The sequence below is a fragment of the Ascaphus truei genome, chromosome 7 (genome assembly GCF_040206685.1).
Source record: "Ascaphus truei isolate aAscTru1 chromosome 7, aAscTru1.hap1, whole genome shotgun sequence".
Lineage (NCBI taxonomy): Eukaryota > Metazoa > Chordata > Amphibia > Anura > Ascaphidae > Ascaphus > Ascaphus truei.
Window position 1 is genome coordinate 66,135,515 of NC_134489.1, and position 20,885 is coordinate 66,156,399.

At 40.5% G+C, this 20,885-nt stretch overlaps 1 protein-coding gene across 9 annotated transcripts in view; it reads left to right on the forward strand.

Annotated features, from left to right (window-relative positions):
* Positions 1 to 20,885, forward strand: part of NCKAP1 (NCK associated protein 1) — a 110,642-nt gene that overhangs the window by 26,682 nt on the left and 63,075 nt on the right. For 5 of the 9 annotated variants that reach the window (XM_075608874.1, XM_075608877.1, XM_075608878.1 and 2 more), the window contains 8 exons: positions 7,561 to 7,653; positions 9,785 to 9,841; positions 10,935 to 11,077; positions 11,171 to 11,261; positions 12,072 to 12,209; positions 15,799 to 15,847; positions 19,564 to 19,720; positions 20,663 to 20,719. In XM_075608874.1, coding sequence (XP_075464989.1) covers positions 7,561 to 7,653; positions 9,785 to 9,841; positions 10,935 to 11,077; positions 11,171 to 11,261; positions 12,072 to 12,209; positions 15,799 to 15,847; positions 19,564 to 19,720; positions 20,663 to 20,719 — 785 coding nt within the window. The remainder of the gene's footprint in view (positions 1 to 7,560; positions 7,654 to 9,784; positions 9,842 to 10,934; positions 11,078 to 11,170; positions 11,262 to 12,071; positions 12,210 to 15,798; positions 15,848 to 19,563; positions 19,721 to 20,662; positions 20,720 to 20,885) is intronic. The other 4 variants (XM_075608876.1, XM_075608879.1, XM_075608880.1 and 1 more) reach the window with 1 other exon arrangement.

Below are 20,885 nucleotides of genomic sequence, written 5' to 3' on the forward strand. Positions count from 1 at the left end.
GTTATGTTTGTTTAGATTGGTGTATACGGATAAACCAAGATTCTTACCCAAGTTTTTTTTCCGTGGTGTTCTTGCAAAAGGGTTTTGAACAAAGGACTCTGTCTAAGATCCTTGATGTGCAAGTCTCGGCATTGGTGTAAAGGAATTTAGCTAAGTTTCTGTTCTAACCTGAATAACCAGATAGAGGAAAATCTGCATATTCTAGATGTCGTCGGATGGCTGAAACAACAATATTTGGAAGCGGTGCAAAGTTTCTGAAGATCGGACACTGTCCTTCTAGAAGGGACTAGAAATAGGGATAGCTGCATCTAAGGATTCCGTAGCATGCTGGATTACATTGTGTATTGAGAGAGCAATTGAACACAAAAATAGACAAGTGCTAGGGAAGCTAAAAAAGCATTCGACACTGCCTGTAGCTCTATGTCCTGGATGTTCAAAGGTCAAACTTCTCCCACCCAGTTGCACATGGTAACTGTATCATCTTGCTTTAACATCTTCAGGAAATGCTATAAATTATATGCCCAGGCCTCAGCTGATGCAAGCTTTGGTCGGAAGATTCGTTGAGCAGTAGCTTTATAAATAAATGTGGGAATCCTGTATCTCGTATATGTTCTTGCTTAGAAATGTCCCAGCCGTGCCACTGCGATGAGGGGAGAACCAGGAAAAGGGGAAAATGTATTATCCGCTTACTGTAATTTCCTTTTTTCTTTCTGTTCATTCAAGTCAGTGGTCACTTCCTTTTTGCCTTTATCTCCTAGGTATGTTTTATAGCTAGAGGAAAACCAAAGACGATCTGCAGGTAGTGAAGGGGCCCTTTTTGGGTTACTTGAAGACTTTTTCTACCTTGGCAAAGGAGGAAGAGTTTACCCAACTGTTCTCACAGCCGTGATTGGTCTCGAGGAAAATGAAAATTTAAGCTGATACATGTTGCTTGTTTTCTGGCCTATCGGTTATGTCTGGTTAGTTTGGTTTCACCTCCCAAAATGAAAATGTTAAATATTTCTCTGTTTTTTTAAAATTTTTTTATTATTACTTATGCATTTTGACAAGCGATCAGTAGGACTCTGCAAGTCGGCTTGGCCTGAAAATAACTGTTGATGACCTGCCTTAAGTAGACAACAGACTGTTATTTTGCGCCCTGCTTTTTGTTTATTTCTAAGTTATGTTTTTTGTTAACATGGGTCCTGAGAAATGGGAGACGTTTGTTTTCCTCTAGCTTCTCCCTTTTGTGTGATATCACTATATGCTGAACAGGTGAGGTGGTTTGCACACAATGCCTTTGGTCTCCTCCCTCATTAGCTCAACAACCAGTATAGCGTGGGGATAGACGTTAAAAAAAAAAAAAACTTAATTGACCAGCATGACCCATCTCTAGTTTCCAAAGAAACGAACAGCCAAATGTTTAGTCTAATAGTCTAAATAGCATTACTTTTATTTAAGGAAGACCATTGCATTGTGGGAGGATAGTCAACACAGCTGTGGTAAATGAAGTACATTTAGAGGAGAGTAACGTTAAAGGCAGTGGAGTACCTCTGGTGCACTGTACTAGGACTGGTGCTCTTTTTTTTAATATGCTTATTATATGACATTACAAAAATATGGATTTTTTTTAAAATATATATACACACACACACACACACACACACACACACACACACACACACACACACACACACACACACACACACACACACACGTTGACACTCCCGGGGGATAAACACAATGATTAATGATTTAGGTAGATTAGAGCAATGTTTTTTGAACCAGGGTTCCCTGCAAATTTCTGGTCATTTGAAAATATAAAGGGATTTACAATGCATCTGATCAGAGTTGCTATTAGACAGGGTTGGGGGTTCCTCAAAATTTCCCTTGGGGTTCCTTAACCAGAAAAAGGTTGGAAACCACTGGATTAGAGGAATGATCGTGTGACAACTACAATTGAATGCCAAAAAATGCACCTGGTCATAACAATCTAAAGACCGGATTAATGGCACAATGTCAATCACTATAGAGGGAATTGACCCGGGAGTCATTATTTCAGGTGATGTATACCTAGGCAGGCAGTGTAACAAAGCTATGGGGAATGCCAGAAGGTTCTAGGTTCTATAGCGAGAAATTACCCGCAGAAAGAGAAGGGTGGTGGTGCTTTATAGATCATTACTGAGACCTCATCTAGAGTACTGTTTACTTCTGGAGAGCATATCTTCAGAACGATATTAATAAATGTGAAGATTCCCAATGCGTATGATAGACCAGGGGGGCGCAAACTTTTTTTTCCCTGCGACCCCCTGTCGGCGGTCCCCTCACACTCGTGCCCCCCCCTCTAACCCCCACTTACCTGCGACGCTGCCATAGCGACATCATTTTGCCGTCGCGTTGCTATGGTGATGAACGAAGCCGCCGGAGCCAAGGTAAGTAAGGTTTACAGAGGCCCTGCAGCTCCCCCGGCACTTAATTTAGGGAAGCGCGCGGGGCCTCTGTAAACCCCGCGCCCCCCGTCGGCAGTCTCGCGCCCCCCAGTTTGCGCACCGCTGTGATAGACCACTGTATCGTAGATTTAAAAGCCAAGGGTCAAATAGTGTTTTACAGCAGATAATACAATGGGCCAAGTGGTTCTGAACTGCAATCAAACATTTATTTAAATTGTTTTTAATTTGTTATTTTTTCCCCCGAAGCGAATGTTGGTTGTAAATTTAATAGGATAATTGTTTGCTTTTTTTATTGCATGTAAAGGCAGATGGGAGTTGTATTGTTACTGCGAGGCACAAGAGCACAGTTCACAGAACTGGCCTCACGCCTGCTTTCTTATGTCTCAGATAACTTTGAGTAGTCCTGATTTTATGGTCATCCAAATGAGTTGAGTGAATTTGAGATGTAGTAGATCAGGGGATGCCAAATGCCAAGTTCAGTCCTCAAGCGCTTCCAACAGGCCAGGTTTTAAAGATATCCCTGCTTCAGCACAGGTTGCTCAATCAGTGGCTCAGTCCTCTAAACCCAACTACTATTTTTTTTTTTCTTAAATCCATATTTTTGGGAAATGTCTTTTAAAAAGTTATGTTTTTATGCTTTCTACTAGGATTATTTATATCTATCTATCTCTATCAACTGTAAATATTACTGTATGTTCATTTGCATGTCTTAGACAGGTCTGCAACCCTGTCTTTCACCACTATCGTCCTGCACACAGCGCTTCCACTGCAGCAAGGGATTCTGGGAAATGACATGCAAATGAGCACACAGTGCCACCTTTTGTCTCAAGCTCGTATTATACGAGAAAATCCTTAAGCCAATGCATGCTGCTTTAAACACAACTTTTAGACAGAGGCTGGGATGAGATGCAAAGCCAGTAAACCCACTCAGACATGTTTCAACCTTGATGGGTATCGTCAGTGTGAGGTTGGTTGCTGGCTATGCTGGTTTGAGACTAAGAGTAGATATCTATATCTTGAGGGATATTTCCTGCTATATGCTGCACATATGTTTAACCACTGTTTTAAAAGGATTTTGTCTTTCCCCTGTTAAAGGAATAGGATAATGCATCTTGTGGGTCTAATGTTGAGTTGTCTTCTCTTCGCTCACTGGAAATCAGAGTAATAAAGGATTGTACAGTGCTAATTTGTAATTTTTCTAATTTGGGGATACCACGAAATAAGTATGAGCCATAAGAATAAAGTATCCCATAGCGCTGGGAACCATATTTTAACATTGTTTTTTTTTTTTGGGCATGTCTGCTAATTTATCATACCAGGCATGACTCTACATGATTGTACAAGCCTTTTTGAGAAACCAGTTCACTAACTTGAATGAATGTCCACTAATTTATACCAAAAAAACTATTCAATGTAGAGTAGTACAGATGTGTTGGCAGCAAACCATATACATACTTCTTACTGATTTTTAAAATCTTCACATTGTGTAGAAACAGAAACATGTAATTAATGATGTAGCATGTTTGGAAGGTAAAAATAACTATGTATGTAGTTTGGTTTTAAAAGGAATTGCAACATTTCTCAGCTAGGTGTTAACCGGAAGAGTCTTTGGTATTATTGTTATACAATCTGGGCTCATGGTTTGTTTAGTGTTACACATCCCCTTGTTAAACAAATGTTAAAACTAATGCCTTTTGCAACACAGTTACATTTTTTTTTTTTTAATCCCTATATATACTATATTGGCCTGCATTCTTATATCTATAGCCGTTTAACAAACAGGGTTGCTCAACTCCAGTCCTCAACCCCACCCATCAACAGGCCAGGTTTTCAGGATATCCCAGCTTCAGCAGAGGTGGCACAATCTTGGCTCAGTTGAAGACGGACCTGCCTGGTGGCTTCAGGACTGTTGAGCACCCCTGCTCTAGCAGATGTTGACATTGGTGCATTTTCTGCATGGACTGGGTGTGTTAAATCTCCACCCACATTCTTTTGCATAAGCTCAGATCTGATAAACAATTCACACACTTAGCAATTCTTATTGATTCTTACTCCTATGTTTTCTACGTTGCTGCTGTATACACTTTTTTGTTTCTCATCTACTGTAGTTAATACTTTATATTCACCAATTTGGTACACACTTACAAAGTTAATGAAAAGAAAAACAAATAGTTTTGGTACTGATTGTTTTACCCCCTTTAAAAAAATTTTTTTTTTTTTTTTTTAAATAGAAAGTAGTATTTCTTTTATGTTGTTGTTGAAAGAAAGCTACACCATTTTTTGAAACTTTAAGCATTACATGAAAAGTAGAACAGGGGGCTTCCATTTTAGTGATGTCATTATGGGTGCAGGATGTTCCAGGAACCATAAATACCATGTAATTCTGCATAATTTATAGCTCTCCATAGAGGACAGAAAGTTACAATGTTAATAAAATATCTAGTAGTTGAGATAAATGTGTATAAAATCTAGTTAATTGATACCCTCCCTGTTTCTTTTTAATAAATATATATAAATATACACATAGGGAACTCTTATTGGGGAGCTGATTATCAGTCTTTTTTGACCATCTCAAAATATAAAGCCATTCTGTCCACCTTCTAGTTTGATTTGTAAGAAAAGGGAGATGATGCAGAACACCTTACTACCCTTCCTAAATGTGTCCAAACCTGGATACGACTATTGTTGTAATTACCCTTTCTCTGGCTCCCTCCCAAATCTGCCTGGTGACTGAGCAGGTTCATCTTCTTGTTAGTCCGGCTCCGCATACAGTACATGTTTGTTCTAGGGTGAGCACAGTCACAATACCTTTTAGAAAGTAGAGCAGTGGTTCCTAACTTTCTCCTATACACTACAGGCAAAAGGTAATTGTATTATTCCCTTATGCTCCAAGACAAAGGTGGCCAACTCAAGTTCTCAAAGGCCACCAGCAGGTCAGGTTTTAAGGATATCCCTGCTTCAGCAAATGTGGTTGTCAACTGAGCCACTGATTGAGCCACCTGTGCTGAAGCAGGGATATTCTGAAAACCTGACCTGTTGGTGACCCTTGAAGACTGGAGTTGGCCACTCCGGCTCCAAGAGGAACTATCTGATGTTCAAAGGTTTGTACATGGTAAACGAAGTTGGCCCAATACGGCCTTTTATTTTCCTTTTACCATTTTATTTTGTTTGCAATTTGCATAGGTCCGTGATTAACTCTGGCACAGCCACTTGTCTCCCATTTTAATCGCATAAGCCACCAGATTGTAATACATTTCTGATGAGGGCATCATTCTGAGGGTGTTTTACCACCCTGAAACATTGATTTATATAAATACATTTATTGGTGGGCTTCTCCACATCCAATGAAAGCAATACCCAACCGAAACACGCTGAAAACAACTTGGGGATTTTAAAGTGATCTCTTTAATATTCAGCAGTTTATTAAAAAAAACATTACAAATCATGTTATCCATACTAGACTTGGAAAGGTTTATGAACAATGTAACATTAACAAAAATGAGTTTTGCAAAAAAGTTTGCACCCCAAAAAATGTTACGTTTTTTAGTTTGCGCAATTTATCTATCTCGTATCTACATTTCTATCTATTTACGTGTCTGTGTGTCTGTGTGTCTGTGTGTCTGTGTGTCTGTGTGTCTGTGTGTCTGTGTGTCTGTGTGTCTGTGTGTCTGTGTGTCTGTGTGTCTGTGTGTCTGTGTGTCTGTGTGTCTGTGTTAGTTACACTTTTGTTTTATGTATATGGGAAAATGTCATTTTATACAAGACTATATTCTATTCAGATATAGTCCCAGACTCCCAGCTACCAGGTTTTTTAAAACCAAGTCTAGTGTTTTTGTGTTTTATAATTGCTGTTTTAATCCATTAGAGGGGCAGTCCACAGCGGCACTTAAAACAAAAATATATATATTTTTAAACTATATGCAGCCTTTGATTACCTTTATAGAAAAAGGATGATCTGAACTGATCGATTTGTTCTCCCCTGATCGATCAGCAGAGATGCTGCTTTCCAGGGTTCACTAAATGTCTGCCTTTAAATTTCAATCAATCCTTCAGTCAGTCTAACTCAGCAGCTACAATGTATTCGTTTATTACTAAGGTAGCATTATATATTGTTACAGTTTGCAGCTCAAACTGCTTGGAAATTTGGTAACAGATGAACACAAATAGGAAGTGTTTTACAGATCTTGCACTGCTGGGAAGGTGGGCTAAACCCGGCTATAGCAATCAAAGAAATCAAAGGATGCTCAGTATATTAAAACGCATTCAAAAATGGCTTTGAGTTGAATTTTAAAAAAATGTAGAAAGTATAGAACTGATTTATTAAAAAAAAAAAATACATGTAGGATATTGCATAGATTGCTCCCTTAAGGCATTGGTTCTATTGTCATTTTTTTATTAAGTAGGTTGCTTTCTTCCTGTTTGACAGGTAAATCCACTGTCCTATTGTAGTTGAGTGATTTTAATTGCTTAAATGTACAATTGCATTACATTGTCTTTTCTTGAAACTAGATCACTGTTACTGTATATCTTTACTTTCTAATACTCCTTGCTCATAATTTTTCTAACAACTGTTTGCTTCTTTCTTTCCATTTGTGTTGCTTTTGATGTATTGTGTTGGACTCTAGATCGTTTTACTGTATTTTATGTTTGTATCTACATTTATTTTGCATGCGTAACGTGGCTTTGCCTGGATATTCTGTTTGGTAAGTTCAGAATTTTAAGTGTCATGCTCATCGACCTATGACCTATGTCGTCTCTCTTGCAATCGCAAGTAACAAATCCATTTCTTTTACGTTTTTGTCCTTTTTTTTTTTTTTAATTTATTTTTATGGACCGCACCTGCATTTCTTTTCATCCTGTACCTGTAACATTTTACCTAACCCTTTTCAAATACGCCAATCCTATATTTTTATTAGAAGCAGGATTATTAGCACATCAGTTCTGTTTGTTTTCTCTTCCCAAGCAATGAGAGAAGGTTTCATAATTGTGTATATCTTGAAAGACAAATGATTTGCGTTAATTGATCAATTAGCAATTTCTCTTGTTTATTCATGTCGAGCACAAGTATTGAAAGGTGTAAAAAAAAAAAAAAGAAAAGCCTTTTACTTATAATTTTTTTTACATTTTGCAGCAACAGCTTGCACAACTACAGAAAGAAAAATCCGAAATTCTGAAGAATCTGGCCCTATATTACTTCACATTTGTGGATGTTATGGAATTTAAGGTAAGAGACTTTTTTTTTTTTTTAAATTTAATTTGTATTTAGGTGCTAAATTAGAGTTGGCCAACACTTGTCCTCAAGGGCCACCAATAGGTCCACCTGTCAAGGTCAAGGGCCACCAATAGGTCAGATTTTAAGGCTATACCTGCTTAAGCACAGTTGGCTTGGTCAACGAGTGAGCCACTGATTGAGTCACCTGTGGTCAAGCAGCAATATCTTGAAAACGTGACCTGTTGGTGGCCCTTGTGGACTGAAGTTGGCCACTCCTGCTCTACATCTTTTATAGCGTGCAGATTGTCGGGTCCCACGCCCTATAACACAACATATATTGTAACACACACTATCACAAAGTTTATACAGGATTTAATGGTAAGAATATCCTACCATACTGCACTGGAGTGGACTATAAATCACACGCCATCTGTAGATGCCTAACGAGAGTAAGAATGTACATTGGTGAATAGGAGATGTCAAAGGTTATTTAATCATTGCTATTTATCCCCTTCCCCAAACTTGGCAATACATTTGGAAAAGTTTAGTTAAAATCCTGCCGCTCTAAAATCGCCCTCAATATTGTCTAAAAAGTGAGAGAATTTCAAGCAAAATTAGCAGTTTATTGACTGTTTGAGTTTTTGTGTAGGGGCCGTGGAAGTTTGATACATTTGTGAAGACGGCAATATTTGTCACCGTGTATAGTATGTGTGCAGGTACCAATGTGTGTATATTTGCACATCCCTATGGCTGTGGCCATGGTGCCTTAGCTCACTGTGAAGTGACCCGCGTAAAGCAGTGTTTTTTCCCTGGCCGTGATGGGCGTGCCTAGGGGCGTCACGGAGCTGGTTCGCCCTCATTGGGAGAACCTCTCACGTGACTGGCCTGTCGCGTCGCATGGACCCGATCACTACATTAAGGCAGTCTGATCGCTCAGCGTCCGCACGGTCTGCGACTCCATGGCACCAGCCTAAAAGTGATGAGTACACATTTATATTGATTGTTTTATATGTTGCTCAAATATTTTACTACTGCAGAGATTCACGGGTACCAACCTATCAAATTGCCCACGCCATCAATTTGTTTGTTGGTTGGTGCTTTGTAGTTTTGGTTTCCATCATTGTTTTTTGTATGAACAATTTGTGTTTCACCCTTTTACTAAATGGGTCAACAGAAGAGCACCACCACTGAATGAACTTCACCACTGACTTCAGTGATTTGCCTGGTTAGACGTTGTGATGCAAGCATTAAATACTAAATCTAAATCAAATGGATAGATAACCAAGCTGAGAATAGCCATATGTATTGCTCCTGACTAGATGTTGAAGACTAGGCACCAAAGTAACATTTTGTTTTACTTGAGGTTAGCCCCAATCTGCTGGAGTGTAGCGTAAAATGCCTGCCTCATAATTGGTGCATAGGCTGCATTTAATGTTTGCTTCAATCGAGATAAAGTAGTAACAACTGGATATCATTTTGAACAGTATTTTTCAGACAAAATAAAACGGCAAATGTGAATTTTCTTTCCGTTTTTATCCACGTGTTAGTGGATATGTTCAGTAATGCTGTATTATGCTGCTGCAGTTTTTTCAAATCCTTTACAATGTAAATCTGAGCCCACCAGTATATCCCGAATGAAAAGTCACAGTCCGTTCTCTTTCCTGACTACTCCCTTTCAGCTACTTCCTACAGTAAGGGCTGGTTGTTAACTGATTAAGACTGAGTAGGAAGGAATGTACATTTTTTTTTTATATGGAGAGATACAGAAGGCATTTAAAGACTTGAGCCCCCGTCCGTAGATTTTTAAGAAAGTAAATTTAATTAACCTGGAAACACTATCAGTCTTTTGATTCTGTAATTTGGTCCGTGCAATGTTTGTTGTTGTGTTTTTGTTTTTTTCCCTTTTCTTCTCTAACCATTAGAAAAAAAAACTGTTTAATTTTACGGCATATTCACTTGTATGTTACAGCCAGAATGTGCATTAGATACTACTTATAATTTTGAACCTTTACGTAAGAACACACGTTCAACCCATGGTGGTAACTAATAAAAGTTCTCCACAGTAGGGGCTTGTCTGTTAGTCGTATGAAGAGGTTCTAGATCTTTTTTTCCTAACTCAAGTTGAAGTTTTTTTTTCTTCTAGGACCATGTTTGCGAGCTGCTTAACACTATTGATGTTTGCCAGGTGTTCTTTGATATTGTAAGTAAAAAAAAAAAAAAAAAAAAAAAGAGGGAAATATAAATGTAAAATAATACCATATTTGTAAATGTATATACCGTACACATTTATTTCAGTTAACAAATGTGTTTGATATTTTAACACAGAGTTGCTGATAGTCATAGCAATAATGTCACTACAATGTAATTATATTGCACTTAACAAATTCTCGTGAATGGCCATTATATTGTGAACCTCCTTCCTATGCATCAGTCTCTTTTCAGCAAAGTTGGCTTTTCAGAAAATCTGTCAGGTCTGTGGTTTCCAGCTTTTGTTATATGCACCACACGTGTCTGTACAACCGCTTTGTATGAACTAGAGTCTTAATATTGTCGTCTCCGTGTGCACTGTGAAAGAGGCACACCCAGGCAGTGCATGCATTATATTCTGTTTAAATTGCATCAATTAACACAGCAGTTCCCCCTACTCCATTTTTTCACATTGGTATGAAGCACGGGATCTTCAGAGCTTTTCATTTCAGCTCCGGGGACCCCCTGGTTTCCGAGATACCTGTAAATGTCGCCTGGGTGCGTCCCCTCTCCCCCCACAAGGAAAAACAAAATGGTGGTTTAAATCTTCTACGTTAGTCAATAGGTAATGTATTTCAGAAACTAGTGTGCCGTGTGAGCTGAAATTAACATGGTTCAGCGTTCGGGGACCACTGGCTTCCCACTTATGTAATGAAATAATAAAGGGGGCTGTGAAGGGTGGTGGTTAAAAAAAAAAAAACCCCTGAAAGACATTGAGGGCCATATTTATTATTAATATTTTTTTCATATAGCATTTTTATCCTAATGAGACGCAAAGTGCTTCACAATTAGTCTTTACTGCTTTATTAAGAGCTGCTATTTCATCATAGACATCCCGTTGCCGAAGGACCCCTTTTCTGGGGCTATATTGTGATAAGGTCATAAGGGTTCTTCTGGATGGATGATGCATCTTCCAGTGCCAAAAGGTGTTTTATTGAATAGTGCTGCTTCATAAATACGCCCCATATGTGTGTAGTCGTACTTTGTGACGCAAATGTTATAGTGTGATAGTTTGTGTTCCCAAGATTGTCATGTCTTTTTCCTAGACTGTTAACTTCGATTTAACAAAGAACTACTTGGATCTGATTATAACCTACACAACACTAATGATAATGCTGTCTCGGATTGAGGAGAGAAAAGCAATTATAGGACTCTACAACTACTCTCATGAAATGACCCACGGATCAAGGTATTTGTTTTTTGTTTAAATATCTTTCCAATTTTGCCAATTAAATCCTTCTATATTGAAAACAGGGTTTGGCTAACCATATATTTTCTCTAGTGATCGTGAGTACCCAAGGCTTGGACAGATGATTGTGGACTATGAAAACCCTTTAAAGAAGATGATGGAAGAGTTTGTACCCCATAGTAAGGTAAACTGCATTGGTTGTGTTTTTGATCTCACTACAGTGAAGTATTCAAAGTTTAAAACTATTGTTAAGGATTAGAAAACTGTTTGGTATATTACAGCCGATGGTAGACGTGTGTAAGGTATTGTGAGCTTGTGATCAAATACATTTATAAAGAGTTCTTATTTTTGCCCACTAAAGGTTTTGCAGCTCAGCACAAAACCACAGTTCTATAGAACCAATGCTAAAACTCATTCAATCTGTCCTTTCATCCATTTTAGAAATGTTGTTATTACACCCCCTTCCCCCCCCAAAAAAGAAGCCCAATTAAGAAAGAAAAAAATCTTAAACTGGACACTTTAGGAGAAACCAAAGTTGGTACAAATGAGTTGCATGCCCTTTATAATTGTTTTATAGTTGCCAGAAAGTAGCAGATCGAAGTCCTCCATGGTGCTTCTTAGGACTGTCTATGACCCTTTCTGCAGTGAGCGGAAATCTACATTGCTAATCTATATGGAGACATCCTCGCGCCTCTCCAAAATAAACAAATGGAGCCATTCATTTCCCACTGATGTACATTCTCATCATGAATAATGGACATCGAAATTCAACCCTGGCATTAAAAACATCTTTAATAATTAGTGCACCAATGAGCTAATAATCCTACAGTTTTGGGAGTGATTGCATCCGCTTATAGAAGATGGTTCTGACTGAAAGCTGTCCTCAAAATAAATCTGAGTAATTAGTATTTATTCAAGTTGTCTTCCTGTTGTAAAATACTTATTTCATGTCATTTCTGTGAAGCTGTTCTGACGAAGCAGGGTTGTATTTTAGTCTCTGTCAGAAGCACTTCTTTCACTACAAGTGGTATATCCTCGAAGAAATCTTTCAGCTGACCAGTGGAGAAATGCACAACTCCTGAGCCTCATCAGTGCTCCAAGTACAATGCTGAATCCTGCACAGTCAGACACGGTATGCTGAGCTTGTTCTGTATTGATCCTGTTCCCCACAGTTGTATGTTCCCCACAGTTGTATGTTCCCTTATATATAGGCATTGGCGTTTTCTTGTTTAAAAGTGGAGTAAACCAAGTGCACTCACCGTGTGAACTTCTTGTGACCTTGATTAGGTCACTTGATCTGAACATGAAGATAAAGCAACTGGCGATTAGTACCATACATTTGTTTCAGAATTGAAATTCGGGCGTAGAGTTTACAGCAGAGGACACAAGGGACCACTTTCCAAGACCCTTAATTTACGGTTAAAACAAAAAAAAATTAAAATCTGGATATTATTATTATGAACACTGCATAATAACAATATATACTATTATGCTGTCTTTCACATTTTGTTGCGGCCGTTTCGCCGCGACCAAATGGCCCCCGGAGCTATGCCTCGACTCACCCCTCCACCGGACGCTGCCGACGGCCACTTCACCGCTTAGGTATGTGCCTTACCAGAAAACCTCCTACCCCAAGTCCTTAAATGAGGTAGAAACCGGCTATCACCTCAAGAACAAACTGGGAGGGTATGTAAACCAATTCCAAGATATGCAATATAAACGGGGCACATATAGGGTTATATAAGTGCTATATATGAGTTGATGGAGGGGTTGAGACTGGGTGCAGATCCGTATGTACTGGACTTGTAAGCCCGTAATAGGAGATGCATCCTCTGCGGTGGGTCAGCTGCATCTGCAAGAAATAACCCGTTTTTAGTGTCTGTCTGGTGTGGAGTAATACAACTACTCACAATCAATCACCGCTCCCCTCTCCTCGTAGTAACACAGTACACCTAGGAGAGGTGATCCGTGTCCCCCTGTGGCGTCTCTCCGATTTGGAAGGAATGAAGCAGGAAAAGAGGATCAGAAGTACTGCCACCCCTTAAAGATGCAGAACTCGCCAGCAATAAAGTATGGTTAAAAACACTTTATTGGGCCACATAAAAAGATACAACAACCACAAACAAATGGGATTCTCCTCCCACGCGTTTCACGCCCACTCTGGCGCTTTTTTAAGGCGTGTCCTTGAGAAAGCACTAGAGAGGTGTGGGAGGAGGATCCTTATTGTTCGTGGATGTTGTATCATTTTATGTAGCCCAATAAAGTGTTTCTAACCATACTTTATTGCTGGTGAGATGCATCTTTAAAGGACGGCTGTACTTCTGATCTGTTCCTACCCTAAACCCCCTTAAATTAACCCCTATGCGAAGACCCTTAAATTAACCCCCTACTCTAAACTGTAATAAAACATACCTCGCTGGTGGCGAGGATTCCAGCGGCGGATCGCCTGTGGTGGCGGTGTGAGTCACGGTGAAGCGCCGGCAGCAATTTGGTCGTGGCGAAACGGACGCGACCAAATGTCCCATCCCGCTATTATGGGCCAGTACAAAGCTATTGTTACTCCGATAACCTGACATCTTAGTGGTTTATCATGAAATCACACATTCTATTACCAATTCCACAGTGGCAAAAATGCAAGTCATTTGGTATGTTTAAAGTTCAGATATTGTTTACTAGAGATATCCAGAACAATTTATGTCATACTAGCTGAGAGACCCGGCGTTGCCCGTGAGTTAAATTTCCTGCTCCCTCCTGTCCCCCCTATTTGTGTGCTCCCCCTCTCCCACCCCCCAGAGGGAGGGACAGTGGACAGGAGGGGGGGGGACAGGAGGGAGGGGGGAGGACAGTGGTCAGGGGGGGACAGTGGACAGGGGGGGGGGCAGTGGACAGGAGGGGGGGGGGACAGTGGACAGGAGGGGGGGGGACAGTGGGAGGTGAGGTGAGTGAGCGCTGGGGAGTGAGGTTATAAGGGGCTGGTAGCCATGAATGTTTATTATAGACAGAGGGTGGCCCTCACCCCACACAAAGCATGTCCGCCCACTCTGTCTGACATTGACACACCGACTGGCTATGTCTGGATTATGACTGACCCCGCAGCGCGGGTAAATCCTGTAGCCTCTCTGATAGAGGGAGCAACCGTCACACGCCAAGGGCGGGAGGGGGAGGGGGCCAGGGGGTGAGCGCGCGGACAGTGACAGGTCTTTGGGCGGGAAAACACGCACCTGACAGGAGCTGGGCGGGAACAGACCGCCTCACTATTGCCAACGCCGCCATCTTGTGTGACATTACGCGAGTGGCCAGCAGAGGGGGTGAGCGCGCGGACAGTGGCGGGTCTTTGGGTGGGAAAACACGCACCTGACAGGAGCCGGGCGGGAACAGACCGCCTCAGTATTGGCAACACCGCCATAGCCTGAGGAAAGAGAGAGCGACATCTGGTGGGAGCAGCAGCAGGAGGAAGAGGGTCCTTCCGGAGGCTGCCTGGCCACTGCCGGGAGGGAGGGAAGTGAGCGCCGGGGAGGGAGGTGTGTGTGTGTGTACACAGGGGTGAGAGTGTGAGATGAACTTAGCAAGGACTCTGCAGGGCTTCTTTGGGGGTATGCTGTCAGTGCAAGTGTGTGACAGTGAAGTAGGTGTGTGTCAGTGATGTCAGTGTAAGTTTTGGCCAATGACAGTCGTGTGGGCGGTGTGTGTCACAGTGGGGCGTACCTCTTGGGCAATGACAGTCGGGCTGGCCACGGACCAATCACATTCACCGCAGCTAGTACCAACCTTTGATTTTATATATTAAGATAATTGAATATGAAATCAAACAATGAGTTTTATGGGTTTAAAACGCATGTCTGGTGCAAATGTCAGAAGTTTTGAAATGTGTTATGGTTGTATTTTCTTCAACAAAGGACTCGTAGCGGGAGCAATACTTTTACACATTTACTAGTCAGGTCATAATTCACTGCAATCAGACATCATATATGGAACACAAAGCAGGTTTTAATTTTAATGTTCGGATATCTGTTCTCACATAAGGCTTCATATATGGCATGTATATGCAGGGCCCGACAAACTGGGCCAGAACCCACCTGGGACGGGGTCCGTTTGCGGGGTCCTGACGGTGTCTCCCGGCCTTCTGCTGTCTTGTCGCCTTTAAAATAATGTTGTTCTCCTACAGCACTATTCAAAATGCCCGCGCTTCGTTACCATTGCAACCACGTAATGAGGCGCCACGTGGCGTTATGACACCACACGGCCATTTTGAATAGTGCTGCAGCAGAAAAACATGATTTTAAAGATAGACGGAGACGCCGGGGGCCATTGCCGCAGGTAAGCAATCGACAGCGGCCACAATTCAGTAGCCCCGGGCAACCGCATTTGTCGAGCCCTGTGTATATGTTTAGTACACATTGACTGATTTGAGCCAGTTTTGAAGTCCCCATGTATAGTGTCCATCTCCTTATTTATATTGTATATAACACAGTAAATCTGTTGTAGGGGCAATAAACTATATACATACATATGCATGTATATGTATACACACCCGTGAGTATGTGTTTCTATATGTATACATAAAGGAATGTAGGAAAATATATCTAAACACATCAATATGTATGTATCCTACTACGTGTGTTTTAAGTAACTAAATATACATGAATAATAGAGTACATTTTCAATTCGGTTGTGAAAACCTTTATTATTATTATATATGTATATATTTTTTTTTTAAACAGATGCCATGTGAATACCTCTCGCTGGATGCAATGGAAAAATGGATCATTTGTAAGTAACAAATTAGGAGCTGCTACCCCCTATTTTCCTTTCCTACAGTTCAGATCTTCTATTGTGTTTCTTGGAAACAAACAGTCACTTGATTGCAATTGTACAAACTGCTTTCTCAACAGCATATATTGCATTTGTAAGCAAGTGAAAATACTGTTATCTTACATCTGAAAAAGAAAAAATGTGCACAAGCGCTAAAGACTAAAACACCAGTGTGACAATTGCAAAATATATATATATAAAGGCTGCCTAGTAATACTGTCAGTACTGACAGAGAAAGTGAAAGTGAAAACAAAGAAAAACCTGGCGCCAAAAGTTCATTGGATAATCCTGTACTCCTCAGGGGATCAGCACACTTGCTTGACAGGCCATATAGGGGAAAAAACACAAACAGACACAGATCATAGTGCAACACTGTAGGGTTAAAACAGGTCTACACTAATACACACACTGCACATATAACATAGAGACTCCTAGTGACTATAAAAACTATTTATTAAATAAAAAGAACTATGCCATAAAATGGTTTGGACAAATGAGAACACCGCTGGTCATCCAGATATGAAAAATCAGAGCCCTACTTACAAGCAGCAAGGCAAATACAGGCAATGCAACAAAGAGTCTTCCGGCTGCTGCTGATGTCTTTGCAGAGATGTGATTCCTGCTGCACCGTGACTCTCGTGCTGACTCTCCCTCCAGGGGTTAACAGGAACAGTGGCAGTGTTGGAGGCCTGCTTGTGGGGCTCACAGCTCTCCTCCACGTGAGGCTGCTCTCCTCACTTCCTCCTCCGGTTACACAGGCTGTCTCAGCGTGCCTGCACGCGAGTGTGCACGTGCCCTTAAAGGGACAGTACAAACGTCCTGTATGCCAAGAACTAACGGCTGCAATGGGGCTCAAATGTGACCAAGTGTCCCAAAAAGTCCAATACCAAGCTCAAAGTGACTGTGTCACCTGCCCTACGCGTTTCGTGGATGTTACTCCACTTCCTCAGGGGCTACAAAGACTGACACTGAATGACATGTACATATACCCTAACCAATTAAAAATTAATTGCCCAATTAGGCTGTATAGCCTGCATGTCATTAATATCAAATCACTACGTCTCTAACAACATAATACACATACAATACATTAAACAACATTAAAAACATTCAGATATCAACTGATAACCATATATCCCAAAATTGAGGCCAGATGTAATATCATAATATATATGTTATCTTACATCTGCTCTACTCTTGCTACTTATCCAAGGAAAATAATGCAGTGGAAATGACAAAGTTGCCAAAATTCGGGCTGATTGGCAACATTGGAATCTGCAGTATTGGGGGATTCGTTTTTTTTTTTAAATTTGGAATAATCATTGGTATTTTAGGACAAGCTATCGAGAGTTTGCGCTCTTCCTCATGTCGGCAATACTGATTTACAAAAGATTCTGAGTTTAACACACACAAAAAATCCATGATAACAATCCTAAGGCTGGGGCCATGGTACTGCAGACCGTGCGGAGGTGTCCGCACGCTGAACGAACAGACTGCCTTAAAGCAGTGTTCACTTCCATGCGGCGTGTGGGCGCATGTGCGCGGAAGCAGGAGGGGGCACGCATTCCGCGAGAAATCGGTTAAACTGATTTCTCAGCGCGACAGGCAGGTCACGTGTGCGAGCCAGCTCCGTGATGTCACTGTCACGCCCCTAGACACGCCCAAGGACGGCACGTGTACTATGGCCAAAAAACGCACCCGTTTCAAGCGGGTGACGTCACGACTGCACACGCCTCCGCACGGGCGAAGGCACTATGGACCTGGCCTGAGGCAGATGAGCTAGAATCCGAGAATGGCAGAGTAGCGTACGTATGAATGGTAAATAAACAGGGCAATACATGAATGTGAGATGTGGAGAGCATAGAGAATCCAGCAGCAGAGGGGAGGGGGTAAGTTTAAGATTCAGAGACGCAGTGGGAAAGAAACACAAATCCTCTTGTATCGAGCATTATCATTTTGAGTTAAAAAAAAATATATTTTTTTTTTAAATATCCATTTTGAGAATCTGGATTTATGAATCATTTCTGGAATTATCTGTCTGAAAAGTCCCACTGTATCTTCCTTCATGGTCTCTGTGTAGGTTCACTCTTGTTTGTAGTGTTTGGCTGTTTTCACTGCTGTAGCATCCTTGGTCACATTTGCAGCATTGACTCATACATGCCCCGTTCCTGGATGTGCAGCACAGCCCTTTTTAACATTTGAATGTCCTATATTTCCGACTGGCTGTGAGATATTCACATCTGTATGCCTGCAGCGTGTGATGTTACAAAGTCTTATACCATTCTCAGAATCCTTGAGTTCATTATGAAGTTTTCGGTTGACTAACTTCTGTTGGAGGTTGTGGGATTTCTTTTAATGTGTCATCCTCTGTCAGCATGGGTTACAGATCTTTGATTATTTCTATTTCTTCTAGGACAGGGTTGTATTTGGCCACAAGTCGTATGCGTGTGATAGTTTCTTTCGATGTGTTGGAGAAGGTGTTCTCGCTGTGCTTTTAGTGGAGATTGTTTTGGTAATTGGTCTAACTTCACTTCTGTTTGAATGATTCAGTCAGGGTTGTGAGGTGTCTGTTCTAGTGTCCAGTGGCTATGTACAATCATGTTTTTTTTTTTTTTTTTTTGTGTGTGTTGGAAGTTAACATCTGTCTGTGGGGTACAATAGTATTAGCAGCCATTTTTCCTTGGAGTTCTTAAAGACTTAAAACAGTATACACTGTTTTTTGTATTATATATTTGTCAATATTATTTGAAACCAGTTCCCAAGATATTTGAGGTTTTTTGTGTTTGGTTCTGACACCAAAAGACAATAAAAGCCGTGAGTTGCCGTAAAGTCGCTGTGGTATCTCTCGACGGCTATTGCAGCTCGCTATTTTCTGCCTGAGTGAAGGTGACCCTTGGAAGTACTCTTATCCACTGGAAAACTATAAATATCTCGCAAAATAGGGGGGCTGCAGATCGCCTCTGAAAGACCACCTTGTTAAGGCAATAAAAAAAGTAAAAATAAAAGAGAAGCACGTAATACAATATATAAAAGCCACGAGGTATCTCTCTCAGGTTGCTAGCTTTCACCTGTCATCCCACCCATTGCACCACACATTGGATCTGTGTGTTCTTCACATTAGTGATTTATCTTCTCATTCTCTGTGATTTCCATGTTACAAGGTATTTCCGTATTAACATTTTATGGTTTCTGAATAAAAAAATTTTAAGATGTATTTACGGAATAGGGAAGTACATTATAGAGCCATTAACATACTGTATACGGAAGTAGGTGAAACAATGATTAAAATGTTCTACGCTTGAAAGTACCAGATAATTAGAAATTATGTGAAATAGGAGATCTAGGCGAGGAAACATTCTGGGACGTCTGGAATTACTGTAGTTTTCAGTGTAATAATTATTCCTTGAATGGTTAGAATCTGTTTTTAACGGTTAGCTGTTTTATGTAACTGTGCTAAACTCAGCCATTTTTATTTTTTATTTAAGGAGACCCCAGAGTTTAGAATGTATTTGGGGGGAAGAATGAAGTAAACATTTTGTCGGGTTTAAAAAATAAAAAAATAAAAAATAAAATAAAATGTGATTTACTTGATTTTGTCAAATAGTTATTCCTGAAAGAACAGATTTACCAGTGGCTGTAACCTTTTTGCTTATGGTGTATGTTTGGTTTTTCAGTTGGATTTATTTTGTGTCACGGGATACTAAGCACTGACGCCACATCTCTGAATCTCTGGAAACTTGCCATGCAGAGCAGTTCATGCCTTTCTCTCTACAGAGATGAAGTTTTCCATATCCACAAGTCAGCAGAAGACCTGTTTGTCAACATAAGAGGGTATGTTGGTAACTTTTTAATACGGTTTAATCAGACCTATAACTGCGATCCATAAATCTGTGTTTCCAACCGTTTGTAATATACAATATGCATCAGTTGCAATTCATCTTGAAGCATACCCTTTAATTTTGCCATTGGTTGTATGTAGGAAAAGTCTGCTTTGTTTTCCTTTCCATTATAATGTTGGATTAATTCACACTCTTGGTGCCTTTTTTTTTTTCTTTTAATTTTTTTTTACAATGCATGGAATTTGTCATTGAAGAGGTAAGGCGTTGGTGCAAAAGGCTCTTGATTTGGCAAAAACCTATATTTTTAATCCAGATTATTTTGCAGCGTTTGGACCATGGGTCATCCAGAACTGAACTGCGCTAGTTTCAGCTCCAGGACCCCCGATTCCCGAGATATTTAACTCTTTTAGTTGCCAATAATCTTTCTGGATATTCAAACATGACCACTGGAGCCGTATAATAGAAATCCGTAACTTCGCTTCTCCGCTAACATTGCGGCTTCCTGTTGTCCTGCGGGACGGAAGCCAGTTTGGCGGCTTTTTTAAAATTTCTTTAATGGGAGCAAACGTAAAGACGATTAGAAAGGTAAGTATCTTTTTACTGGGAAAGTCCAGAGCTAAAATTAGCGTGGTTCAGCTTGGGGTGGACTTTCCTTATTCAAATTGTTCCAAAAATGTAAGCAAAAACTGCTCCTTTAAAAGGAGACTTCGTTTAGGACCGGATAAAGTTTTGGTGTTGAAACAGGTGAAATTTGGCCCAGTGCACATTTTTTTGTGTTTCATGTCGATCTGCACACATCCATGTATATGCGTGTAGGTTTATGCCTTCAGTACCGTACTCAAGGTTACTGTGAATGTGGAAAGTTGGATTCTTTTATTTTTTGGAACTGTACGTGTGTTTTCCTTTTTTAAACTAAATCTAAATCACTTTTCAGCTACAATAAACGAATAAATGATATCCGAGAGTGCAAAGAGACTGCAGTGTCGCACGCGTAAGTAATATCCCCTCTGCAAGTGATTTAATGGGTGTTTTCTGGTTACAAGTGTCGTTGGAACACAGTTGATCTAGAACGCCTCATTGTAGCCACTTCTACTGAATGTCACGTTCGGGGCACGATTTGCAGATTTATATGCGGAGTTCTGGGCTAGTTACTGTGA